This window comes from Oreochromis aureus, linkage group 3 (assembly GCF_013358895.1).
Source record: "Oreochromis aureus strain Israel breed Guangdong linkage group 3, ZZ_aureus, whole genome shotgun sequence".
NCBI lineage: Eukaryota > Metazoa > Chordata > Actinopteri > Cichliformes > Cichlidae > Oreochromis > Oreochromis aureus.
In genome coordinates, this window is record NC_052944.1 from 107,221,523 (window position 1) to 107,249,204 (window position 27,682).

At 41.4% G+C, this 27,682-nt stretch overlaps 2 protein-coding genes and 1 long non-coding RNA gene across 3 annotated transcripts; 1 reads left to right on the forward strand and 2 right to left on the reverse strand.

Annotated features, from left to right (window-relative positions):
• Positions 1–979: 979 nt before the first annotated feature.
• LOC120434936 (NACHT, LRR and PYD domains-containing protein 12-like) lies at positions 980–6,949 on the reverse strand. Its single transcript, XM_039603611.1, has 6 exons — positions 6,908–6,949; positions 6,084–6,706; positions 4,130–4,303; positions 3,737–3,910; positions 3,272–3,445; positions 980–2,776 (listed from the first exon to the last, which is right to left on the reverse strand). Exons 1-6 carry the CDS (start codon positions 6,947–6,949, stop codon positions 2,584–2,586), a joined length of 1,380 nt encoding a protein of 459 aa, XP_039459545.1. The 3' UTR covers positions 980–2,583.
• Positions 6,950–8,838: 1,889 nt separating this feature from the next.
• LOC120437844 lies at positions 8,839–10,497 on the reverse strand. The gene is made up of 2 exons (XR_005611440.1): positions 9,759–10,497; positions 8,839–9,369 (listed from the first exon to the last, which is right to left on the reverse strand). It is a non-coding gene; the product is annotated as an uncharacterized LOC120437844 (long non-coding RNA).
• Positions 10,498–16,034: 5,537 nt separating this feature from the next.
• LOC120437845 lies at positions 16,035–24,769 on the forward strand. Its single transcript, XM_039608399.1, has 3 exons — positions 16,035–16,187; positions 16,299–17,382; positions 22,647–24,769. The coding sequence occupies exons 2-3, from the start codon at positions 16,301–16,303 to the stop codon at positions 23,878–23,880; spliced, it is 2,316 nt and encodes a 771-aa protein (XP_039464333.1). The 5' UTR covers positions 16,035–16,187; positions 16,299–16,300; the 3' UTR covers positions 23,881–24,769.
• The last annotated feature ends 2,913 nt before the right edge of the window (positions 24,770–27,682 follow it).

Consider the following 27,682-nt stretch of genomic DNA (forward strand, 5'->3'; position numbering starts at 1 on the left):
CTAGCAGGTGCATTGAGGGGTGCAGTGTGATCAGTGATATTGCACACTGAGTGGGGGGTGCTGTTGGAACTATACTGAATAATGTTATAATAAATACAGTATAAAGAGGTAGGGGTGTTGGTTGCAATAGAAATAGAAATACGATTTATAAATAAAGGTGTAATGTCCATGAGTGTTGACAGTGCAGTTATCCTCCAATCAGGGAGGTTTAATTGTTAAGAAACGGGAGGAAGTTTTAGGAGTGACAGTGGTGTTTTGAGATGTGAGAGATTTGAGACGTTTAGCACAAATCTTGTGTAGTTAGTGTGTAGTGTAGTCAGTAGTTTTGTTGTCAGAACAATTAGGCGACTGCTGAATGTTACAGGTGTTACAGGAGTGGTACATCTCCTGTTGTCAGGCCTGCAGGTATCAGGCTGTTGTTCTCCTTTATGTCATAGTGGACAGAAATTATTTTTGGAGTGGCACAAATAATTTGTGTGGCATCAGATTTGATGCAGAACAGCTGATTGTTCTGAAAATAGTTTGAAATGTTTATTTAAAAAAGCCTTGGCTGCATTTTTAGGTAAACAGCTGCAAAAAACTTTATTTATCAAAACTCAGTAACTTTTTTGAAGAAGTAACTATATAATTAATTGCCCAACATTGGTCATTATATGCTGTATTTTGCAGACAGAGAATTACAGGATTCTCTCCCAGACCACAGACTCATAATACAAGTCAGAGCTTTATTTAAAAAGAAAGAAAAAAGAAAGTTGTGTGTTTAAAATTGGAGTTCAAGTTATTTTTACTTGCAATAGTGTTAACATACTACACAGGTCATGAACAAGATTTCTTTTAAAATTTTCATTGTAAGTGGGCTAAAGCAGTTAATTAAAAGTAGTGTAACATAAATGTAAATGCTGTAATTTGATTATTTTAATAAACATGTAACTGGGATCGATTCAATGCTGGCGTGACCACAGTGCACACGTCTGCTGTTACTGTTGCTGTCGCTCACAGTGGTCCAAGGGATCACTCAGGGACTTTGTGCGTTCGCTCAGACACATGAAAAATTAGAGGGAACTTTGCTGACGGCCCTTTTTTGCTTCTCATCCATTAATTGTGAAAAGTCTTAACAGGATCTTCAGCTTTATTGTGAAAGGTTTATATAGAAAATAAACAAGCGGGCACGCAATGGTTTTACCATCATTGTTGCTAACGACAACACATAAAAACAGGCGCTTGTCGGTCCGTAGTGTCGTTATATTAAATATAAGAGAAAGAGAGAACTTTAAGAAATTAAAGCCACTACAGTGACCATCAAAACGATGAAAAAAAATATTGCCATTACTATGGGCCATTCAATCCTTATGGAACAATTGGAAGAGTTTGGTCCGCATAGCTGGTAATAAGTTGAATTTGTTTCCAGTGGGTGGTTGACCAGGGCTGCTCCTTGTCACTGATCCTGTTTGCAATTTTTATGGACAGAATGTCTCTGCGTAGCCAAGTGTAAGAAGGCTTTCACGCCACATTAAAACATGTTAGTGGATTATCCACCAACAAATTAGTTGATTTTGGACTTGTTAACAGATGACAGATTACGCCTGGGTATGTGATACTGTTAGCAAGCACAGAATATTAGCCAACAACTCATTTATTTCCATCATTTCCATCACTTTTCTTTGACCACCTGAGCTTTTCTTATCTCTGATTCTAAGCAGACTGCTGGGTCCATGGTATTCCTCCCCCTCCTGAAAAGGTGCCTTCTTTCAGGCACATACATCAGTCTGTCCACTGTCATTCTTTCCATGACTTTCCCTGGATGAGAAGTTAGAGCTGTGGACCTATAACCTTTGGTCTTTGTGGGGTCCTTCTTGTGGTTTCATAACTGGAATTATTATGAGCTTTTTCCAGCTTTCTGCCATATTCTATTGTCGAAGAGCAGCAGAGCATTCAGTCCTTCATCCTTTCTCTATCCTCAGCCATGTTTCCTGTACTCAGGTAACATGTGAAAACTGCCTCTGCCAGTTTCTTCTGCTCAGTCTTTGATGTTTTCTTCACTTTCTTCATCAGGTATTTCGAAACACTTTTCAGAAGGCAGCAACACCTTCTATACCCTGCTATTCCACACATCTAGTTCCAGCTGGTCACAAGCACTGGCTGCTTTCTTTGTCAGAACCTTAGAAAAACAGGCAAGGGTACCCGTCCAGACCTATACAGCTGTCGGTCAGTACCTCTACCACCATTTCTTTACATGTCTGTAATTCTTAATCCAAATCCTTAATCTGAAAAACAACCATCAGCAGCAATACCAGTAACAATTCAAAAAGCCACCAATCCTGACACCAATCACCCACTGTCCAATCAGCTTGTCTCTCACCAACCAAACACTCCCTCTCCTCTCTATATTTCCTTTTTCCTCATTTCCTCTCTATACAAAGATTAATGTTCAATATCCTGAGATATCTACAAGTTGTTTCTGCAGAAGTTCTTCCTGGAGACCTCAAACATTAAAACCCCTTATTGATCAGTTCATGTCACATGAACCAACAAGAGGTAAGTGAACGAGGGACACTGGAAATGTTTCCAGCTCTTCCTCCTCTATCAGACATCCTCTTCATACCTAAGAGTGTCCAGTCTCCAGCCTGGATCCTTCAGTCCAGCCGACAGCAGCTTCATTCCTGAGTCTCCTGGATGATTGTAGGTCAGGTCCAGCTCTCTCAGATGGGAGGGGTTGGCACTCAGAGCTGAGGCCAGAGAAGTACAGCCTTCATCTGTTATCAGACAGCCCGACAGACTGCAGACACACAACACAACATCAATTCAAGTTAACTTTATTTATAAGTGACAATTCCCAACAGACAACAACATCCATCTCAAGCTGTTTAACAGTTTAAGGTAACACCCTATAATATTAGAAAAACAGCTCAAAGCATCAGACAATCCACCGTGAGCAGCATTTGGTGATGGTGGGAAGGAAGAACTCCCTTTTACAGAAAGATGAAACAGGCTCCAGGAGGACCATCTACCATAACTGGCTGCAGGGTGAGCGGAAAAAGAAGAGATGAGCTCAGAGAGACAACAACAAAACACAAGCAAAGGAGAGAGAAGACAAAAGATAAGGACGTACAGTAGTGACTTCTGAAAGCATCATGAGTGAAAAGAGGGGAATGGAAAAGAAAGCAGAGCATCATGGGACATTTGAAATGAAGTCAGCACACTCAGTACAGATAGTGCAAGAAATATGATGGCTGCTGCCAAATACATCTGGTGAAAAAATTCAAAGTCTGACCTGAGACTTTCCATTTTACAGTGTGGACTCTTCATTTCAGCAGACAGAAACTTCACTCCTGAATCCTGCAGGTCAGAGTTACTCAGGTTCAGCTCTCTCAAACTAGAGGACTGGGAGCTGAGGACTGAGAACAGAGCTTTATAGCCTCTCTCTGAGAATTTACAATGGCTCAGTCTTCCAAAAAAAAAAAAGAAAAGAAAAGAAAAGAAAGAAAGAAAGACATTAACCAAAGCCTATTGCTAAAGTGCAATGAGGGTGCACTAAAGCAGTATGCAGTTCAGTTTTGTTTTTGTTTTTTTTTTGTTTTTTTTAAAGAAACCTTCATTCCTTAATAAGATACAACAAATGGATGACACTGACCTTTACTGGTATACTTTGATTAAAAAGTATTCCTTTATTTTATTAGCATATTATTATTGCTTAATTCTACCAATTGATGAAAACCCCAATATCCCTTGATCTCACCTCAGGATATTTAGTTTACAGATTGGATTTCTTAGTCCAGCAGAAAGAAGCTTTACTGACGAATCCTGTAGGTTGTTGTTACTCAGGTCCAGCTCTCTCAGACTAGAGGACTGGGAGCCCAGAACTGAGGATAAAGCTTCATAACTTCCCTCGGACAAATTACAGAGATTCAATCTGGGGGAAAATAATATTTTTAAAAGTACTTGTTGGTTTAGGTTATAGAGATTAGAAATGTGTCAGATTATCATAACTTTGGAATAAATGATCTCTCACTCTCTCTTTCTCAAATATATTGAGTAAAAACAACAATAAGAGCTAAACTTGATTTCATTAGAATTCTAACTGACTACTTATGTTAATTCCTGAAGAATTCAGAAATTTACATGACCTGATCTGAGCATTTCCAGTGTACACTGTGGACTCTCCACTGTAGCAGACAGAAGCTTCAGTCCTGAATCCGGCAGAGTGTTGATACTCAGGTCCATTTCTCTCAGAAAAGAGGACTGAGAGCAGAGAGCTGAGGATAGCGCTTCACAGCCTCTCTCTGAGAGATCAGGGATGCACAGCCTAAAAAAGGAATACAAACACACACACAAAATTTTTTTTAAATTGTCATTTGATCACATACTGTTTGTGATTAATTGAAATTACTTCATATGTTGAACCTTTACTAAAAAGTCAAACGTCAGTGTGCATTACTATTTATGGTTGACTGACAAACTGATGGCTGATGGCTGATTGGATAACAGACCTTTGCAGGCAGAGCAGTCCTCGCCCAGCACTTGACATCATACCAGTTCAATTTTATTTTGTTTTTATAGCGCCAAATCACAACAGCAGTCGCCTCAGGGCGCTAATATAAAGAGTTTTAATCTCTTTATATTGGCAACCGGTTCATTTTGGAATTAATTTAAAAATGTTAGTCCTTACTTTTAAGAGCCATATGTGGTAAAGCCCCAGCCTATATTTCTGGCCTTCTAGAACCTTGCACTTGTGGCAGTCTGACATTTTCCAGTCAAAGGCTGTTAATGGTCCTACAAACTTGTTTATTCAGATTGGCCTAGTTTTAGGTTGGATGATCCCAAATGTTTACTGTTTTATGTTTTATGTGTCTCTACACAACGTTACTCGGCCTCGCCTTTCTCCTTCACTGAGCACAACTCCCTCTCCTCCCCCTTAGCTTCGCCTGCAGGCAACGACAAGATGGACACGGCAAATCTCTGTTAATGAGTTACTGCGCATCTGCGTGGGGCTGGACGGCGTCAACATGTTAACGAGCTAACCAAGCTAACGCCATGCAGCCCACAGGGGCTGCACGGCCTAAAATCCTTACATTTTCTCAAAAGTTGACAGCGCGCCTTATGTATGAATTCTGGTTGTGCTTGATGACAGCAAACTGATTTTATGTGGTACACGGCGCTCAGCAATCTGTCAAAAAATGTTTTAGTACGACTTTGGTAAGCTACGCAGCTGCACCGCTTGGATTGTCGGAGCATTACGGCTACCGAGGAGCCTCGCGGAGTAATAGATACTGTGCTTCAACGTAATATTACCGTACTGTGTGTGTATAAGGACCACAAATGACACCTGTTCAGCGACATGGTTACAAAGAGGATTTCAAACTCCAGGCTGTCAATCACGCAGTAGAACTTGGGAACAGAGCAGCTGTGAAATCTGTCTGTCTTTGTTATTATGCTCAGCGTCTTTTAGTTTACATTTTGACTGCACATTTGTGAGCTTTTTGTTATGCACAAAAACAACATTGTTTTCTTTTATTTATGGAGCATTATTATTTAATAAATGCTAATAATTTATTTTTCAGTAATTTTTTCAAGTACATTGTCAATAGAATGTAATGTCAGTATAATCTTTTAATTATATAAGTTTACTTATGTTAGAATGCTGCATGTAATCATTTTTGTTTAGAAGTATGTAGTTGATAGTATATTGAAAGAATGTCTCATCCTAGGAGGTTTGTGTGGATTCCAGAGCATTCTGGTATTCACCCCCCACATTCTTGAGCATGGAAGAGGTCATGCCTTCTCCTATTGTTTTATGGTACAGGATACCTACTCTGTATCTGGTTAAGCATAAGTGCTTTTTGTTTAGATGGACCGCTAGGCTCCTGGCACCAGCTTGGGGAGTCTTCACAGGTTCAAATAACACACACACACACCTAAACATCCACATTCCAATGTAAAGAACAAACACCTACTACTTCTTACTTTATGGCTTTAAAAAACTTATCAAGATATATATCGTATATTGCCATCCAGCTAAAAACTATCGAGAAATAAAATTTTGGGCCATATCGCCCAGTCCTAGGACTGAGCACATATTTACTCACAGAGCTTTGTTGGAGGCTTTGACTACTGGCAGCAGCCACAGAAGAGCCTCCTCTGAAGCAGAGTATTTCTGCAGGTCAAACACATCCAGATCTTCTTCTGATGATAGTAAGATGAAGACCAGAGCTGACCACTGAGCAGGAGACAGTTTATATGTGCAGAGATTTCCTGAACTCAGGGACTGTTGGATCTCCTCCAGTAGAGAACGATCATTCAGTTCATTCAGACAGTGGAACAGATTGATGCTTTTCTCTGCAGACAGATCCTCACTGAACTTCTTCTTGATGTACTCGACTATTTCCTGACTGGTCTGTGAGCTACTTCCTGTCTGTGTCATCAGGCCTTGTAGGAGAGTCTGATTGGTCTGCATTGAAAGACCCAGAAGGAAGCGAAGGAACAAGTCAAGGTGTCCATTTGGACTCTGTAAGGCCTTGTCCACAGCACTCTGGTAGAAGTGTTTCTCTGCAGATGCTCTTGTTTCAGACTTCTGGGAGGTTGGTTGTTGTTCTTCCAGCAGATTGAGTCCAGAGTTGATGAAGGTCAGATGGACATGAAGAGCAGCCAGAAACTCCTGAACACTCAGATGGATGAAGCAGAACACCTTGTCCTGGTACAGTCCTCTCTCCTCTTTAAAGATCTGTGTGAACACTCCTGAGTACACTGAGGCTGCTCTGATGTTGATGCCACACTCTGTCAGGTCTGATTCATAGAAGATCAGGTTTCCTTTCTGCAGCTGATCAAAAGCCAGTTTTCCCAGAGACTCCATCATCTTCCTGCTCTCTGGACTCCAGTGTGGATCTGTCTCAGCTCTTCCATCACACTTGACCTTCTTCACTTTGGCCTTAACCACCAGGAAATGGATGTACATCTCAGTCAGGGTCTTGGGCAGCTGTCCTCCCTCTCTGGTTTCGAGCACATCCTCCAGAACTGTAGCAGTGATCCAGCAGAAGACTGGGATGTGGCACATGATGTGGAGGCTTCGTGATGTCTTGATGTGGGAGATGATCCTGCTGGCCTGATCCTCATCTCTGAATCTCTTCCTGAAGTACTCCTCCTTCTGTGGGTCAGTGAACCCTCTGACCTCTGTCACCATGCCAACACAGTCGGGAGGGATCTGATTGGCTGCCGCAGGTCGTGTGGTTATCCAGAGGTGAGCAGAGGGAAGCAGTTTCCCCCTGATGAGGTTTATCAGCAGCACATCCACTGAGGTGGACTTTCTAGGGTCAGTTAGGATTGCAGTTTTGTGGAAGTCCAGAGGAAGTCGACACTCATCCAGACCATCAAAGATGAAGACAACCTGGAAGTCTTCAAAGCTGCAGATTCCTGCTTCTTTGGTTTCAGTAAAGAAGTGATGAACAAGTTCCACCAAGCTGAACTTTTCCTCTTTCAGCACATTCAGCTCTCTGAAAGTGAATGGAAATATGAACTGGATGTCCTGGTTGGCTTTGTCTTCAGCCCAGTCCAGGGTGTATTTCTGTGTTAAGACTGTTTTCCCAATGCCAGCCACTCCCTTTGTCAGCACTGTTCTGATTGGTTCAGCTCTTCCAGGTGAGGCTTTAAAGATGTCTTCTTGTCTGATTGTTGTTTCTCGTCTATCTCGTGTCCTGGATGCTGTTTCAATCTGTCTGACCTCATGTTCATCATTGACCTCTGCAGTCCCTCCCTGTGTGATGTAGAGCTCTGTGTAGATCTGATTCAGGAGGGTTGGGTTTCCTGCTTTAGCGATGCCCTCAAACACACACTGGAACTTCTTCTTCAGAGCAGATTTCAGATCTCTAAGCATTCTGGGTAATCTGGACTCAGAACCTTCTGGAATCCTTTTCTGCTCGTTCTTCATAAAAGTGATGATGTTGTCCTCCAGCAGCTGGAACAGAATACTTTATGAATGAGCCATTCAGACTGAAATCATGGAGCCAAACAGCAGATCCATGTTGGACACACTGACAATCCACTGGTCTACAGAGAGCAGCATGGAGATGACTGTGAACACATTTGATGTAAAAGTTGTTGTTGTACATGTACAGACCATAAATATGGAGTCCAGCTGTGTTTGATGCTGCTGGGCAGACTGACCACTGGGAACCTCTGAGCTCCCCTGGTCCACTCGATGGAGGAAACATTAGTTTAAGCACAGGATAAAGATCCAGTAGTTTTCTGCTCAAAAAACTTCATCTGAATCAAGTGTGTCAAGCTTTAAATGAAAATATTGGACATTTTTAGTCTGTTTTATGCCCCCCCTATCAATGGTGATGTAAAGCATGATGTTGTAAAAGCTCAGAAGAATGTTTGAAACTTCAATAAACTGAACAAACAAAAAATATAACACTCACTGAAGGTGAAGTTGATGAACCATCAACTAACCCCACAAGCCGATCACTGCTCCAAAACCAGAACATTATCTGAGGTCTCCCCTCTACCACATCTTCTTCTTTCACCCTTTCTCTCTTTCTCCAGGGTCTCAGTCCACATACAGCTGTTCTTAATTGTTTGTATAACTGAGAAGTAATTTTTCCATTTGTAATGGTGAGCCTTTCTGACCCAGAAACAGTAAAACAGGCCAAAGCTACAGTCTCAGCTACCGTCGCCATGTTTCTGTAACCTGGACGTGTGTCCCTCTATCTATGAAGAGATGATCTATACAGCTCGCCCAAGAGCAATGTCTACAATCTCTGAATCTAGGTTTGGGAAGGAGATTGGCAGTAGCAACTCTGTAAGAGCAATAAGACTTCCAACCCACATAACACGCACGACCACAGGTTTGTGAAACAAAGTTTGCTTTATATATATATTTTCTTTGGATCAGTTCCCTTTGCTCATCCTCAACGTAGGGATACCTTCAAATGCAGCAAACAACTCAAATGCATCACAAAAATAATTGAAACAATCAAAACAGATGTAAGATAGGAAAGAAAACACAATATTTCAACACCCCCAAAGAAAAGGAAAAAGAAAAGAAAATGTGGTACCACTAGACTTTTACTGGTTGTCAACCGTCAGTTTTTATAATGTCAGTTTCATTTAGTTACCAGTTATTGGGTTTGAGAACAAAAAACAACCTGAGTTCCAGGCGATGAAAAAAGTAGCAAAAGAAAATGATAAAGTGTCTCTCAGGTGGACTTCCTTTTGTTTTTTTTTCCCTACCGCCCTCCTGGTACGGCAGGCATCAACGAGTCGCGTCCTGACACACAGAAGGCCTCCACAGCAGCAACAGTGTCCTAGATCTGCGATGGCAGCTCCTTGTGCAGCACACATGGAATTGTTCCTCAACAAAAAAAAAAAAAAACCAGTCTGCACACAACATGCAGAATGTTAGATGTCCACATTCCTTAAAAGTCCTTATTCCTAATGTCCTTGGTTCTTTTTAAATATTAAAATAAATTGCATCTTGAGGCAAAAGTAAATACACTGGCATTACTGTGCATCACCCGCAGTTACAGCTACAGCACATTTACAGCACATGAACTGCGCATAACCACTTAGCTGGCCGCGGCTGAACTAGCAGGCCCAAGAAAGGAAAAAACACCAAACACTCATGATAAACAAAACCTGTCACAAAATCGCAATATGAATACATCTTAAACATCCTTAAACAACACTTACTACTATTCTGACTGGTTAGTTATTTTTTTAGTGCATTGAACTACAATAGCGGTGCTAAGTGAGCTAGGCTAACTCACCAGAATAGTTCAAAAAGTTCGAAGAAACACTCCGACTCCTTCAAGGTAGGTACTCGTCTGTGGTTCACCGCTAACGGCAGCTCTCTCACAAATGTTACTGGAATCTCTTTTCTCTCTTTCAACTGGAAAACCGTGCTTCGCGGCAGCATGGAGTTTTTCCTTGCCGTCTCTGTTCCTCTACACCACACCTTCACGCGCACCGAGCTGCAGGTGATGCCTTCAGGGCAAGCCCGGAAATTAAACTATCAGACGAGAAGTACGATGCATTCAAAGAACCCTGTACTTCTGATTGCTGTAAATCTTACCAGGGTTACATTTCACAAAAACATTTTGACTGAAAAAATTAAAAAACTTTATTCTTTGTTCTAATTTAATTCTCATCTCTTGTCATGTGACTTATCCACATGCCATTTAGCTGTAGGCAGTGTTTTTTGGAGGGGAGTACTTTATCCTTGCAGCCCTGCCATGAAAGTCAAAGTTAAATTGATGAAAAAAATTAGTCCAGTGTTTACGCATTTTTTCCCCAAATCTCTTGTTTATGCTTATATATGAATGAACTGGAGTTTTCTTACTGTTACATTTCCCTTTTGTTTTAGCTTTAATGCTTGAGAATATAAAAGTTTTTGAGAATATACAACCATTTTGGGCTGTGTCTTTAAGAACTCTGCAGGTTTCTCGTGTGTAAATATTAATCCCAGTCACGGTAAAGGCGAGCAAAACACTGCAGCTGAGCTGTGATGTCATCACGCACACTGAATTCTTTGTGGACTCTGAGTGAACTCACAAAGTACAAACTCGGGCTTGTTGGTCCAGTTGTGAGTCCGTTACCATAAACTATGGAGCTGCAGATTTGTACTGGAACTGCTGCACACACCTGATGTTAGCCAGAAAACATTACACACTGATTTTAATGGAGAGACTGCCCGGAAATAAAACACACACAGTTTGTGTGAAAAAATCAAACATGAGCTGAACAAACAGTAAAGTTCTTAAAGACAAATTGTTGAAGGAGGAAACAAAGCAAACTTACAGTTTCTTCACACAGAGACACCAACAACAAGTTCCACTCCACACCACACCACACCTGGGTACTAAACACACTGAGCCGCTTCCTGGAAGGAGGCCGGACTTCACCTGAAGCAGGACTGGTGGGAGGGAAGATGAGTCAGATTTTCACAATAAGAGCACTTGTTTTTTTAAGGACTGTAACATCATACTGATGGTTTGTTACTGTGTTACTAACAGTAACCAGTGTTGGGGAGTAACGGAATACATGTACCACCGTTACGTATTTAAAATACAAAATATGAGTAACTGTATTCCGTTACAGGTACCGTTTTAAAGGGTGGTATTTAAAATACAGTTACTTGGTGGCTCAGGATAGTGGAATTGTAAAGCGCTTTGACGGCTTCGAAAAGCGCCATATAAATGCAATCCATTATTATTATTATTAAATAAACGGATTACACGGCGGTACTTCCCTGTTTCATATTGTTTGGGTTTCTTTGACAGCTGTTCTGTTGTTCCAGGCGGCAGCGTTACGGTTGCCATGGTTACAGTGTGACGCGCTCTCTCTCTCTCTGCGTGTTTCCTGGGTGAGAGAGCGCTTTTGTTGTTGTTGTGCTAAGCTAATAGGTAGAATGCTACAGGCATGGCCCTAAAGAATGTAGCCTGATGGGCAGTGTAGTCCGTGCTGCAGGGAGAATGGACTACTATACCCGTTATGTGTCTGTGAGCGAGGGAGGGAGAGAAAGGAAAAGTCCGAGCTGTCACGGAGCAAAAACGGGAGCTGGAAGCATGTAAATATAATAATAACCACTGCAGCCAAGAAGAGTGCCTGAGGAGCCCATTTGTAAGTAAGCTATTAAGACTCGACTGTACACTGTGTTCCTGTTTTCCTCTGGAAAAAATAAGTTCCGTTAGAGCAGCCTTTCAACGCCTCTCTCTGTCTCCCGCAAGCAAAGTTGACCCAGACAACAAAGTAAAGCTAGTTTTCAGCTACGAGCCCGACACGGAAACCACCGTATTAGCCAGAGGTCCTTTTACTACGGTTCGGAGCCTCAGTAACAGTAATAGATCACATTCATGTAGTTGTAAAAATCATTATAATATATTAAGTAATCCAAAGTATTCAGAATACGTTACTCTCATTAAGTAACATGTATTCAGTATTCTGTAATCTGTAATGGAATACATTTAAAAAGTAACCTTCCCAGCACTGACAGTAACTCGGGCTCATTTGACATTAAAGGGTATTATTAAAATAATAATCAGTAAGTAATCAATAAATAATAATCAGCATCTTTTTAATCAACAATAATTAGCAACAAAAAGTGTGTACTATTTGTACAGGACTGTAATGGAGCATAAATAAAGTTCATTTTTTTGTTTTGTTTTGGGTTGTTTAGTTTGTTTGTTTTTTTACAATTGTAGGGAACATTTAGAGGATTGTAAAAGTTTCTGAATCAAATTCAGTTCAATTCATATATCTTTACACCAAATCTCAGTCCTCGGTGATTCGAAACGCCGTTTACGTGTGGACGAAACAGCTGCGTTTTCATAAATACCTGGTTAGGTGCGGACGCAGCGTAAAAGAGTTAGTAGTTTATTTTCTTACTACCTGTAAAATAATATGTAAACGAGCAAAACATGGGCGTGTGTGGTTGGAGGATGTTTTTGTGCGTTTTTCTTGTAAAACAAAGGGGGGTCTAGCAGAAAAAGTTTGGGAACCATTTTTTCTGTCACATATCTGCATTCACGACAAAGGGCAACAAGTAGAATGGTTTTAATTCTTGCAGACAATCAGTGTGAGCCATGTGTGAAAAGGCAGTATCAGAGTCAGCTAGCTCCAGAGTCCCTTTACTGATAAATAAGTCTCACATAAACTAATGTTTAACATAAGGATGGGAGAAATAACTCACAGCATATAATGTTTAACCAAAAATAACTGGGTCAACTTATATTTGTCTTGATTGAGAGAAAACAACGCAGGCTGTTTTACAGCGGATCAAAGGTTTAGGACCATGCGGTGTAATTGCATTGTACAGTAGATGTTAAAGCAGCCGGCCAGTGTAGTTAGGCTGACGGCAGCTAGAGAGCGAGTTGTTTTTGAATAGAATGTTATGTGGGCAAGGGCAAGAGAAATAAAGTGTGGTTATGAATCGTAACAGTGGACCCGCGTATAACTGAATAACACGACAGACCACACCTCCAAAAGAAACCGTAAACCTCCCAAGATAGAAATTTAAGTTTCAAACACGAATGAGTAGCTCCACCGTTATTGTTGATCACTTCAATAAATTTGTTGCAGCATGCTTGATGCAAGCATTTCCATGAGGTGAGTGGGAACATTTCTCCATGTGGTGAAGACTGTCTGGAACTGTTATCCATTTCTGTAAACTTCCCTTGCCATCCATCCCCAAAGATTCTCAATTGGATTTAGATCAGGGGAACACACAGGATAGCTAATAGGCAGAATGCTACAGGCATAGCCCTAAAGAATGTAGCCTGATGGGCAGTGTAGTCCGTGCTGCAGGGAGAATGGACTGCCATACCCATTATGTGTCTGTGAGCGAGAGAGGGAGAGAAAGGAAAAGTCCGAGCTATCACGGAGCAAAAACGGGAGATGGAAGCATGTAAATATAATAATAACCACTGCAGCCAAGAAGAGAGCCTGACGAGCCCTCTCTCTGTCTCCCGCAAGCAAAGTTGACCCAGACAACAAAGTAAAGCTAGTTTTAGTCATAGTCATATAGTCATGTTTCCCGACTATGTTTGCTGCCCTACAATCCGTCCTGCTCTGTTGTAAAATCATTGACATTTGACCGTCCTGTTGCTCCCATTGTAATTTATACAGCCTATTTAAAATCTAAAACTTAACATTGTCCGTAGCTACTGTTGTTACCACTTTCCTGTTTGAAATGTAATGAGAGAAACTGGTTATTTTGTCATGCGCATGTGCTGATATTGAACCCAAGGCACTAACTAGCTAACTGACTGGATGCACATTAACCTCATAACTCCTGGTGTGTGTGTAGAGAGAGACAGCCAGGTTCATAATGGATATGAGGAAGTTTTTTTCAAAAAAAAGGGGCCACATCCAGGTAAAAGTGTAAGATCAATAAAGGATAATGTTGGATCAGTGTTTCAATATTTATGTCCTTTATTAGATGTACATGTGGTTTGGTTAATTGCCTTTTGGTTGAAAGTCCACTGAGAGAGGAGTTTTTTATTAGTGATCTTAATAGTATTTTTTTAATCTAATTGAATAAAATCTATTTGTGTATGATTGTCAGTCCAAAGAGGGAGAGAGGAAAGAGGAGAACATGAGGAGAAAGTACAAGATCAGGAAGAACCAGGTAAGAAAACAGACAGGGAGTACTAACAGGCACAACACAAACTGTTAAACTGGCAAAGAAAAAAAAACTACTAATTTTACTCATACAATGTGGCTGGCTCTGTATTACCATACCGAGCTTCAGTCAGAGGAAGTCATGGTTGCCAAAAACGTTTTGAAGCTCAAGAGTGAGGCTGATGACATTCCAGATATGTTAACATTGTACAATCTTCTGGATAATCAGATCTTCCCCACACTGAAAACTGTTATTCAGGTTCTCCAAAAGTTGAATCTGTTCATCTGGACGTAGCGTTTTGTGGGAGAAACGTTTCGTCACTCATCCAAGTGACTTCTTCAGTCTCAGCTGACTGCAGGTTTCCCCAAACCTTATAAACAGTACATTTGCATAATGACTGAAACCAGCCCACTGAAGGAACAATGGGCTGTGAGGTCAGTTCCTTAATCATAATTATGCTAATGCCCATGACCATTGATCAACAATCACTGACCAAAACCCACTGATCAAAGAACACTGATCAATGGCCATGAGTACCATTCACAGAGAGTTGGGGAATGGCTGCAATCACAGCGTTGTAAGATGGCGAAAGATGTACCCTTAGGCCCCTCCTCGATTCAGAGATGGTCTTTCCTTTTCACGTAAATGGCCTCCTTGACTCCGCGCTCAAACCAGCGTTCTTCCCTGTCCAGGATGTGTACATCCTCATCGTTGAAAGAGTGTCCACTGGCCTGTAGGTGTAAATAAACTGCAGAGTCCTGGCCTGACAAGGTAGCTCTTCTGTGTTGTGCCATCCTCTTCGCTAGAGGTTAACGTTTGGAGATTTACTTTCCTGGATGATTGAGAATGCATCAAGATGTTATTCAGGTTGCCCTCACAAACCCAGTTAGCAGCTGTGGCTGTGAGAGAGTCTTTCATCAGCTCCATAACTGGCTGAGAAGGACCGTGGGTCAAAGCAGACTCCAGCACCCAGCTGTGATGTCATTTGAGAAAAAGATGCTTGAGAGACTTGACCACCAAAATGTCAGGGTTCCTGGGTCGGTGACCCAGTGTTTTCAGTTTTGTCACGTTTCGTTTCTGTTGCCGTATCAATGTTCTCACTCTGCAGTAAAGATCTTTTCATATATTGTACCAGAGGCCAAGGTGTCTCAGTTTTTCTAATCTTTTAATAATATTTTGTACATTTCAAGGACTCTTCTGTTTTTGGAGTGCATTTTTTTGTATCTGTATTATATTATACACACACTTTAAAAGTGAATCTCTGTCCAGAAAATGCACTCAGTTTACTTTTTACTCACTGTAAGCATCATTCATTATTCTTCTGCAGTAATTAAGGTTTGGGCATGTAGTTTTTGTTTTACATTCCAATCCATTCTTCTTTGGCAGTAGTCGACTTTAGCAGCATTTAAATGTACAAAACAGTGATGTCATGTTTTGAGACGAGGACCCAGGGACAGAGAGACTTGATGAATTTAAAAATCTTATGGTTTAATGTAGAAATTTGCAGACTTGCACAGAGAGGGTAATATTATGATCACTGATAATGGAGATGAAGTCAACAGAGGATGAGGACAGGGAGGAACATGGGTTTAAATGCACCATGGAGACAGTCAGAGGGAACTCGGGACAAATGGAGACATTTAAGGATGCAGGGACTGACAGAGACAGGGAAGAAGTCTCATCGTGACGAGTAAAGTTTACCTTGCCTGGATGGGCAGCTCTCTGGGTGCTCAGCACCCCCAAAGCTCTCAATCTAGAATCGCCTCTGGATCACAGATGCAGGAATAAACACTGTCTCTGTGGGCGGAGTCAGACCTCCCCTTCCACTTTGTTTTTCTTAAAGCCAAAAGGTGGAGGTTTATTCTAAACTGCTGTAGTTGGCATGCTGATCAGCTGAACCTGTTTAACCTGTGAGGGGCTTCATGGTCTGTTTCCTAAAGAGTTCATTCGTTCTACTCAAATGAGGAAGTGGTTGGAGACAATGTGGTCAGTGTTTCAGTAGAAACTAAAAAGAAGAAGAGCCTGTTTCTGACTTTCATTTACACCGCTCAGTCTTGGTGAAGTCTTCATACAGAAGGTACAGTTGCATTTTTTCAGTATCATTGTTGCTTTGTTGTATATTGAATGATAAATGAGGATTAAATTGACTTTATGCTGTGCTAATATTAGCTCTCCTTGTATGTTGCAGCCATGGCTGCAGCGTTGGCTCTGGTGTCTGAGGACAGTCTTCTTTGTCCCGTCTGTCTGAGTGTGTTCACTAAACCTGTGTCGATTCCCTGTGGACACAACTTCTGTATGAACTGTATCACAGAGTACTGGAGCGCTTTGTCTGTACTCCAATGTCCACTGTGCAAAGAGATGTTTTACACCAGGCCATTGCTTCGGGTTAACCCTGTCATTGCTGAAATGGCAGAAAAGGTTAAAAAATCTCTTCAAGAAATGTTTTTGAGTTCATCTGAACAAGCAGGACATGAAGACGTGCTCTGCAGCATGTGTGCAGGGTCAAAGGTAAAAGCCCTGAAGTCCTGTTTAATGTGCTTACTGTCCTACTGTCAAACACATCTGGAGCCTCATCAGAGGATTTCAGCATTGAAGAAACACAAGCTGATCGATCCAGTTAAGAACCTGGAGAGCAGAATATGTCAGGATCACGGTGAGCCTTTGGAGCGAATCTGCAGACTGGATCAAATGTTTCTGTGCCAGTCCTGTAAATGCAGTGACCATAAAACACATGAAACAGTGACTCTGGAGAATGAGGCTGAAAGGAGGAAAAGCCAGCTGAGATTAGAAAATAACAGCATGGATCTGATGATGCAGGAGCGTGAGCAGAAAATCCAGGAAGTTCAGCAGTCAATGAAGACCAGCAGAAGTAGAGCTGAGGAGGCGTTATTGTACAGCAGGAAGGTGATGACCGCTTTGGTGCAGCACATAAAGACAGAGTTCACCAGACTGTCTGAGGCAATCGAGACGAAGCAGGAAATAAATGAGACTGAGGCAGAAAGCTTTATTAATGAGCTGGAGGCAGAGATTACACACATAAAGAAGAAGAAGCTGCGCTTTCATGAAGCTTCGCTCATCATAGACCCCTTCAGGTTCCTGGAGAATGTAATCCCTCTTGCCTACAATAAACCACAGCTGCAGGACTGGTCTGCTGTGACTGTAACCAGTGACCAGTTTATGATTCAGGAGACCCTGGCCGAGCTGGAGACAAAAGTCAGAGAAGAAGTCAGCACGCTCTATGATATAAACTTCAGAGATGGGAAACAACAAAGGTATGATCTGAATGTTTTGATGACTTGGTCCAGATATGGGTTCTTAGGTGGCCTGAAAATCTCATCTCAGCTTTGCACAGATGATGTGGTTGTGTTGGCTTCATCGGGCGATGGCCATGATTCTCAGCCAGAAAGGAGTGGAGTCCCTACTCTCAGTCAGGGACAAGCTCCTGCCACAAGTGGAGAAGTTTAAGTATCTTTGGGTCTTGTTCACGAGTGATGGGAGAAGTGAGCCGGATATTGACAGACGGATTGGTGCAGCGGCTGCAGTGATGCGTATGTTGTACTGGTGAACACCTAAGCGTAAAAGCAAAGCTCTCAATTTACCATTCCATTTAAGTCCCTACCCTCACCTATGGTCACGAGCTGTGGGTAGGGACTGAAAGAATGAGATCAAGGATACAATTGGCAGAAATGAGCTTCCTCCGAAGGGTGTCAGGCCTTAGAGATAGGGTGAGAAGATTAGCGATCTGGGAGGGGCTCAGAGTCGAGCCGGTGCACCTCCACATTGAAAGGAGCTAGTTGAGGTGTTTCGGGCATCTGATAAGGATGCCTCCTGGGGGCCTCCTGGGTGAGGTGTGCCACCGGGAGGAGGCCCCGGGGCAAACCCAGGACAGGCTGGATAGATTGTGTCTCGCGGCTGGCCTGAGAACACCTTGGTGTTCCTCTGGACAAGCTAGAGGAGGTGGCCAGGGAGTAGGAAGTCTGGGCTTCTCTGCTTAGGCTGCTTTTCCTCACTTGGCTAATGCGTACCCAGCCCAATTTTACTCTTTAAGTGTGTGTGGGGGGATGTGTATCCATGACCGTTTCTGTTAATGAGAGTGTGGGGAATGAGTGGGAGGGTGGGGTGGGCTGCTTTTAACCATGTAAAGCACTTTGTGCTACAGTTTGTTTTGTATGAAAAGTGCTTTATAAATAAAGATTGATTGATTGATTGATTTATACAAGCACTTTGTTGTTTTTGCTACCTAAGTGCTCACTCTGATTGTAACTACAGACAGCAACCTGGGGTTCAGCATCTTGCCCGAGGATACTTTTGGAAGTCCAAATACTTCTCAGAATTATAATCCAACATATCAATTACGATGATGATGATCATGATGAGGAGCAGGAATAGAGTCAAATCCAAGTGCAACAAGGACAGTTTCCCCTTGGTGCTGCTGAAATTTCCAAGGATGAACTTCTGCAATCCTTTGAACCTCTCTCTCTCATAGTCACTGTTCTGTGTGTGCTTTCAGTTTGACATACCTCAGAGGTGCTCTGATTCTTCTATCCTCTCTCCATCTCATCTTCTCCAGTTTCTGGACCTTCTCTGTGTTTCCTTTCTCCTCAATCTTCCCAATCAGGAAGTCCAAGTGGACAATAGTGGATGCTGAATCAGCTTTCAGAGCGATCTGTTCCAGTTTGACTAAATGCTGGTAGGACTCATCCAGAAACTGTGACTTCTCTGCTGTCAGCAGTTTCATTTCCTTTCCAAGTAAATCAACATCCTTCTCTTTGGTTGGTGGTTCGTTCTTCTGACCGCTCCTTATCCTGGTCACATGTCTCCACTTTTCTTTCACATGCACTGATGCAGGACACTTGTTGGTACACCGTTAAGGGCACCGTGCATCCAGGATAGTAACAGTTCAGACTGCACAGCTGACAGCTGCTTTCAAACCCAGCCCACACGTTTCTTTGATAGGTTCTTTATGTTTAAAAACTTCAGCAACAAATGAAGTGACCTCTTCATTCTTCATGTTATCATGTTTCTCTAAAGCTTCCTGGCTCTGTTTCATCTCTCTTTGTTTCACTTCAGTGAATTTGAATTTTTCTTGCAGGTTTTGGATGCAGGCTGTCAGTCTGATACTTCCCTTTAACATTTAAATGCTGCCTCTGGCTTTAGAGGTGTAGTTTCCTTCAGGAAGGCTGTGAACTCTCTCATTCCATGAGCTTTCAAAATTTAGTTTCAGGTATTTTTCTTTCTCGTCTTCAAGCTGGCAGTTATAAACAGGAAGTAAACAGGCTGATTCATCTCATTTTTGGCACATTTAATTTTTGCATCTTCAAGAGCTTGAAGAGCATATTTAGGGTTTCTTGCATCTGAGATATCTGTGATATGAGAGCTACAAAGTTTTTCTCCACATCTTTTCCAAACAGAGACGTCACTGAATCGAAGGTGTACTTCATTCGGTCACCCAGTCGATTGTCTGTGGCCTTCATCACCAGACCCACTGCACTAACTTCATGAACTCTATCCAACAAGTCTAATATGTCTCCATATCCAGGAGTATTGATGATGGTCAGAGAGTAGGGCAGAGTTTCATCTTCAAAACCAAAGATCTCGTACACAATCACATCTGATGTCTGACTTCTCTTCTCCTCCTCTACAATCTCAAACCAGACTTTATCCTCAAACGTCACTCCTATCATGTAGTTGAGCAAAGCATTGATCAGAGTAGATTCTCCTGCTCCTGTTTCACCCACAAGTAAGATGGCTCTGTTTGGCTTGTTTGAGTTTCTTTCACCAACAGTCATTCTTGACAGAGCCACAAACTTCTGTTTCTTTGCTCTCAGCTGGTAGACAGCAGGAGGTCCTGAACTGATCAGATCACTTCTGGAGATGATGTCTTTGTATTTTGAGACGTTACTCGTCGGGCAGCAAAAGCAGAGTTTCAATCAGCGGGCAGAGTGAGTGCAGAAGTCTTTATGAGTACTGATGTCTGTGCTTCTCTTATCTGTACTGATGCACCTGCCACACAGCTCAGACTTTACTTTTACAAATACTGTGACATCATAAAAGATATAAAACCGGCAGACACAAACATGTATGTGGCGACAAAAACTGAACATTTATGTGATCAGAATAAAGAGATCAGATGAGGTCAGAAATCTTACTAAGTTTATTAATAATAATGAGCATAATAATAATAATGCATGTGATTCGTGTGAGAAGGAATATAAAATGACCAGGTATATCATAGAAAACATGGTTGGCCTTCAAATAAACAAACAGATAAAAAATAAATCAAAATGTGTCTCTAAAAGTTGAATCTGTTCATCTGGACGTAGCCTTTTGTGGGAGAAACGTTTCGTCACTGATCCAAGTGACTTCTTCAGTCTCAGCTGACTGCAGGTTTCCCCAAACCTTATAAACAGTACATTTGCATAATGACTGAAACCAGCCCACTGAAGGAACAATGGGCTGTGAGGTCAGGGAGTTGGGAGATTTACTTTCCTGGATGATTGAGACTGCATCAAGACGTAAATCAAAATGGTTATCCTCTCCGTCTGTTAGAAATCAATAAATAAATTATCAATTTTAGGTCACACCTGTGTTTCACGGTTAACAGAGTTAGAAATCAATTATCTTCACTACCCACATAGCAGACAGGTCTGGCCCGGATCTGGTGTCACACCGACACTTCTGGCATGGTAAGTGATATGTCATCCAGATATGTGCTAGGCCTGGCATAGATGGCAGTGTTTATGTGATTGCATGCCACATCTGGCCAGATTTTGTTTTAGTGTATGAGGCCTGGGGTCATAAAAAGCAGGTCTGGACCAGATCTGGTATCAAGCTGGCACTTCTGACTGACTGGTGTCATGGCAGAGTGTATGTCAACCAGATGTGGGCCAGGTCTGGCAATGATGGCGCTGTTTATGTTCCTATTTTCCTATTTTAGTTGGAAGATCCAAATAACATGTTGCAATACTATACTGCTATGGTAGCCAACGTTTCAAATGCAGGTTTGAAAGGTTTGTGAGTGTGCATTTTATCCAAAACCTAGTGAGGGTTTACTCATGTTTACCACTGCATGGCTGTAGCTCAGGAGGTAGAACAGGTCACCTATTATTATGGTTCCATCCCTGGCTCCTCCCATCTGCATGCCAAGAGTGTGAATGTGTATGAATATAGGTATGAATATAGCCACTATAACTACGTCTGTGAAACACTGAAGTAATTATAAACCAGGTAGATGTTTAATTATCAGAGAAAAATGTACAGATCAATATCACTGCTTATGTCACGGCTGGGGCAGCAGTCGTGTTGTGGAGTGAAAGGAGGACCCAAAATGCAGGCAGCCGACTGAAGTCATAAGAAACGGAGAATGCAGAGAGACGCAGATTAAGGCAGAGATACACAGACAAACGCAGACGAGCCGACAACGAGCACAGACCGACACCCACTAAATATACACACACAAGGTAATCGGGTAATCACCCACAGGAGGGGACAACAGCTGATCCTAATACACACGATGACTGGAGGACACAAGCTGAACACAATGACAACAGACACAGACCTTCAGAATAGAACAGGAAATCCAGAACACGAGCCTTCAAAGTAAAGCAGGAAACACACAGACTGATTTACAACACAACACAGGGACATGAACAGAGCACTGAGGACAGACACAGGTAGGGCTGATAGAAACACACAACTCAAACCCTAAGAACAAGTACAGAATCAGAATAAACTAGAAAACTGATAATAACAAACTCAAAGCGCTGGGTCACCGACCCAGGACCATGACAGCTTAGTTTATTTGGGTTTATTTCACTCTCAATATTCAAATAGTTTCTCTGCTCAGCGTGACACAGTATTAAATAACTGCATTTCTGTAACCGATGAAGAGGATGAGAGAAGACTGATTCCCATGACTGGATTTGAACATTAGCTATTGAAATGTATCTTTTCTCATAAAGAAACAAAACAAAACAATCAGTGTTTTGTGAGAATATGAAAAAAACTATAAAGAGAAATTAACATCTGGTTTAAGGATGGATAATTAAACCAAACATCTTATACTGAACTAAAACTAAAATAATGTGCAAAAAAACTTTAGTCCAGCATCTCATCCCCAAACTGTGATGGACACTTCAACCATTTCCAGCAGTGCCGAGTCTTATCCCAGTCCCTTCTCTATAGACAGAGGGTTACAGCTGGAGGTTATTGTTCAGTCATGGACTAACTATTTTATTTAATGTAAAATTTAAAATCATTTTATATAGAGTCCAACTATAAAAATAAAACATAAAGGTTGAGGGTTGAGGGAAAATAAAAGTCTAATAACAAGAATCAGAGTGACCAATAATGCTTTTGGAGAACACACAGACAAAAATAAGAATCTAATTGGAAAAAGAAAAAAAGGTTTGATTTTATGTGACCTTTGACCCTGAGCAGAAAAGGATCAGCTCAGGTTTCAGTGTTAAAACCTGAGCTGGAACCTGTTCATAATGTTTACATGTTTACTGAAGACATTCTGTGCTTTTCTGTGCAGGATCAGTTTGATCTCATCACCACATGAAGACATCATCTCAAACAGCTTTCTCATCAGGTCAGGACCTCCTGCTGTCTACAAGCTGAGACCAAAGAAGCAGAAGATTGGAACTCTGATAAGAATGACTGTTGGAGAAAAACATCCAAACAAGCCAAACAGAACCATCTTACTGGTGGGAGAAACAGGAGCAGGAAAATCGAGTCTGATCAACGCTCTGCTCAACTACACCATGGGAGTGAAGTGGGAGGATGAAGTCTGGTTTATGATCGTAGACGAGGAGAGAAGAAGTCAGACATCAGATGTGATCGTGTACGAGATCTTTGGTTTTGAAGATGAAACTCTGCCCTACTCTCTGACCATCATCAATACTCCTGGATATGGAGACACCAGAGGGTCTGAACATGATGACATCATCACTCACAGATTATTGGACTTGTTTGGATCAGATGATGGAGTCCATGAAGTTCATGCAGTGGGTCTGGTGATGAAGGCGAGTGTGAATCGACTGAGTGAGCCACTGAGGTACATCTTTGATTCAGTGATGTCTCTGTTTGGAAAGAACATGGAGAAAAACATTGTAGCTCTGATCACACACTCAGATGGGAGCAGGCCTAAAAACCCTCTTCAAGTTCTTGAAGCTGCAAATATTAAATGTGCCAAAAATGAGGACAGTCAGCCTGTTTACTTCCTGTTTAATAACTGCCAGCTTGAAGAGCGAATGGAGGAAAACACAATTTTGAGAAATTCATGGGAACTTACACAGACAAACATGGATACCTTGACAAACTTGTTGCAAAAATCTAATCCTCAAAAACTGATGAAAACAGCCGAAGTGTTAAATGAACGAATAAGACTGAAAGCCTGCATCCAAAACCTGGAAGACAGAATCGAGCTGGCTGAACTGAAACAGACAGAAATCAAACAGATCCGAGAAGCTCTGAAGCAGACAAATCACAGAAATAAAATAGAAATTGAGAAAATATTGAGTCTTTTGGAAAATCTTGAAAAGGAAATGAAAGTGCTGACAGCAGAAAAGGAAAAGTGGCTAAGTGACTGCTACCAGCATGCTGTCAGACTGGAGGAAATTTCTCTGAAGGCTGATTCAGCATCTACTGTTGTGCACTTGGACTTCCTGATTGAGAAGATGAAGGAGAAAGGAGACACGGAGAAGGTCCAGAAACTGGAGGAGATGAGGAGAGAGGATGGAGGAACCAAAGAAGCAGTGCAAGCTTAAACGAACACCATCACCAACATTGGGAGACTCTTCCCCTGGCATACGTGAAACATGTAAAGAAGCATCAGGCAGATGGTACTGATACTGCTCTATGCTACATGTTCAGATGTATACAGATGTTGATTTTTGATGTGGACATGAGGGCCTCCTTCTACGACGAGAACATCATGTATGCTTTCATATTTTATCCAGTTATTAAAAAAATATCAATTCTCCTGTTAAAAAATACTTATTATTAATACACATGTATTTCACACAGATATTTGTACTTATGCACATGACAAATATTACTACATAAACTCCACAGTCAGTTATTATGCAGAACAGAGCAGGTCTGAGCTGCCAGCTGTGCTCTAAATGCAGTGAGGCGCCCCCTGCTGTTTAGTGATCAGTACAACAGTGTGTGAGAACAGCTCCCTGCTTCTCTGATGTCACTATCTCCACAAATACATGTGTTTCTGTCACATTGTTCTAATGTTGTCAGTGTGAGGTTTTTTCTGCTGCTCCTCTCATGGTGACTCATTGCAGTGGTTGTGGGACAGTAACGTGTCACATGATCCAGAGACAGTCCAACATGTTGTTGTCTTTCTAATCAGTGAGTACAGAGGATGTTGGAGACACTGAACTCAGAAATATTCAATCCAACTTTGACTCTTCAGTGTTTCTGAGTCCAGTCCTGAAATCTGATCTTCTTCCATCTGATCGATGCCTCGGATTCTTCATGTGTTCATGCTGGATATTTCTGATGGCTCAGGCCGAGTGGAAACATTTGGATCCTTTCATGTTGGACTTGATCTGTTCAAATTCTCTATATTCTGTTCTTCCACATGAATCATCTCCTGCTCGATGCACTTTTTTGTCAATCCTCAATAAAATCTGCTTAATTCAGTCACTTTGCTCAGAGTGTCTTTACTGGATCATCAGCTTATTTTCTTTGTTGCTCTTTGTTCCTCAAACACTTTCAGTTTATTGTGAGCAGCAGCTCTCACACAAACTCAGCAAACACACACAAAGCTCCATCACAGCTGAGATTTCATTCAGTTATCAGGAAGAACCTGTGTCTTCTGGAGGAAGCAAGCCCATAAAATGCTCTTTACATTCCTGTAATTAGTGATACAGTTCCACTGTAACAACCAGTAGTAACAACAATATAATCATGTATTTATATTTATTTATTCATCATTAAAATATTAGTATTATAATACATTATGATACAGTAACACTCATCATGACAACAGCAGCATATCCTCACATGTAATTATTAGTCTCTGCACTATGATATATGTTTTTCTTCCACATTATAAACATTTGTCTGAACATTGAGTGTAACGCTGTATGAAGGCTGCAGGTAAAAATACACCAGTCAGCTCATACAATATCCAAAACCTGGATTTTTAACCAGAGTGAGATCCACAAGTATCAATTATGACAACTGATGGAAAAAATAGACTGTGTTTGTGAGAGAGACTCACCTGGTCTCTGATTGTAAAGCATTCAGCTCCACCTTGGTTCATTTTTCAAGTCAAGTTGCTTTGCTGTCATTTCAACCACGTACAGCGGTGCAGTACACAGTGAAATGAGATGATGTTCCTCCAAGACCAGGGCGCTACATATGACAGACAATCAACACAGCACTACATAAAGTGCAAGTGTGTAGAAGTTGCAAAAAACAAAGACAGTGAAACACCAGACAGAACAGAAAATACAGACACAACACTGCAATAGAAAAGTGCAACAATGACAGCGGGTTGTGAAAAAGACTGAGCATTGTGGAAAAGTAACTTGGTGTATGAAGGTGTGCGTGTGTTTGTGTGTGTGTGTAGAGACGCACATAAGATTTGAGGAGAGAGAAGCAAGTACCCGCCCTGGTTCCCAAACCAAACATCCAAAACTGGTTATGAGTAAAAAAGAAGGTGATTTTTAAGTCAGCCTTTTTAAGTCAGCCTCAATCATGTTAATCCCTGATCAGCATTAACAGCAAGACATCATCTCAAACAGCTTTCTCATCAGGTCAGGACCTCCTGCTGTCTACCAGCTGAGACCAAAGAAGCAGAAGATTGGAACTTTGTCAAGAATGACTGTTGGAGAAAAACATCCAAACAAGCCAAACAGAACCATCTTACTGGTGGGAGAATATGGGATGTCTTGATAAACCAAGCAGATATTTGAAGTTATATAAAAACCAAACCTTCTGTTAAAAAACAGCAGCACTGTGCATTTACAGTCACGTAAGTTTAACAACTGTAAAAAAAATTTAAAAAAATCACCTTAATATTTAAAATTAAACTTCCATCAACTTTAATATCTTAACATTAACAATTTCTACCGTCTCTGTAGAAGGCCGCATTTGGAGCAGCCTCCATCGCCTGGCTGTGACGTGATCGGCCTTCAAATGCCTTTGAAGGATGAGGCCCCTGAATTGGGACACAACTAATGTTAGACCTCATGTGGCTGGAGTGTGTCAGCAGTTCCTGCAAGATGAAGGTATTGATGTTATGGACTGGCCCACTCATTCCCCAGACCTGAATCCAATTGAGCACATCTGGGACATCATGTAGGTGTGTTGCACCACAGACTGTCAGGAGTTGGCAGATGCTTTAGTCCAGGTCTGGGAGGAGATCCCTCAGGAGACCATCCGCCACCTCATCAGGAGCAATGCCCAGGTATTGTACGGAGGTCATACAGGCACGTGGAGGCCACACACACTGCTGAGCCTCATTTGGACTTGTTTTAAGGACATTACATCAAAGTTGGATCGCCCTGTGTTTTTCCACTTTCATTTTGAGTGTGACTCCAAATCCAGACCTCCGTGCTTGATTTCCATTGAAATTTTTTGTGTGATTTTGTTGTTGGCACATTCAACTATCAACTATCAAACTAAGTATTTAATAAGAATATTTCATTCATTCAGATCTGGGATCTCTTATTTTTGTGTTCCCTTTATTTTTTGAGCAGTGTAGTTTTGTGAGCTTTAACCCGAGATTCTGGCATTTCTGGCAAAATCCATTTATATTTAAAAAGTGATTCAGGATTTAATGAATCAATATCACTTTATTCAAGCTAAAATCAATTATCGAAACCCACCCCTAATTGGACTTGGAAGGGTAACTGGAGTACAGCTGGTTATGTTTGGCAATCACACTGAGGAGAGAGGGTTAGGGGTTAGGGTATATCAAAAAAAATATTAATACTTTTAAATCAACTTTAATTAAATTAATGTAAAATTGGAATAATCCAGAGAACATCCATTTTTAAATTTAGAAGGTGAAAAGCTTAAAAATAGGATTTAAGAAGAGGAAGCACAAGGAAATTAATTTAAAATGCACAAAACATGAGAACGAATGAAAATTGGAAAGGGAATGAACACATGCAGACTGAGAGGGAGGTTATAAAAGGAGGAGGCACAGGCTGTGTCCCAATTCAGGGTCTGCACGCTTGAAGTACGCACACTACGCGTACTACGTACGGTGCGTACTACAAGTACGGGAAGTGCGGAAGTGAGAGGCTTGTGAAATGGGACGGTCTAGCCTTCGTCGCGCTGTTCAGGTTGCCTAGCAACCATGATACTAACCGAGAGAAATGTTTCATACAGCTTTGTGTGACAGAAATGAAGGAGAAAAAATGTTTTGTTGGTCATTCATTTTTGTCATGACATCACTTTGATTAGTTGAGACCACAGGACTGTAAAATATGATTGCTGGGCTTCATTCCTGTACTGAACAGTCATTTCAAGATTAGTTAGTAAATAATAATTAGCTAATGTTATTCATGAGACTAAAGTCATCTCACTGTGGTAATGTTA

What these genes read in the sequence shown, in the direction of transcription:
- LOC120434936 (XM_039603611.1), bottom strand. Translation starts at nt 6,949, where the DNA reads ATGTACATCCATTTCCTGGTGGTTAAGGCCAAAGTGAAGAAG. An exon ending in TGTACACTGGAAATGCTCAG is followed by an intron (nt 3,911 to 4,129) that starts ATCAGGTCATGT and finishes ATTTTCCCCCAG; the next exon opens with ATTGAATCTCTGTAATTTGT. An exon ending in TGTAAACTAAATATCCTGAG is followed by an intron (nt 3,446 to 3,736) that starts GTGAGATCAAGG and finishes TTTTTTTGGAAG; the next exon opens with ACTGAGCCATTGTAAATTCT.
- LOC120437845 (XM_039608399.1), top strand. Translation starts at nt 16,301, where the DNA reads ATGGCTGCAGCGTTGGCTCTGGTGTCTGAGGACAGTCTTCTTTGTCCC. An exon ending in AGAGATGGGAAACAACAAAG is followed by an intron (nt 17,383 to 22,646) that starts GTATGATCTGAA and finishes TTTTCTGTGCAG; the next exon opens with GATCAGTTTGATCTCATCAC.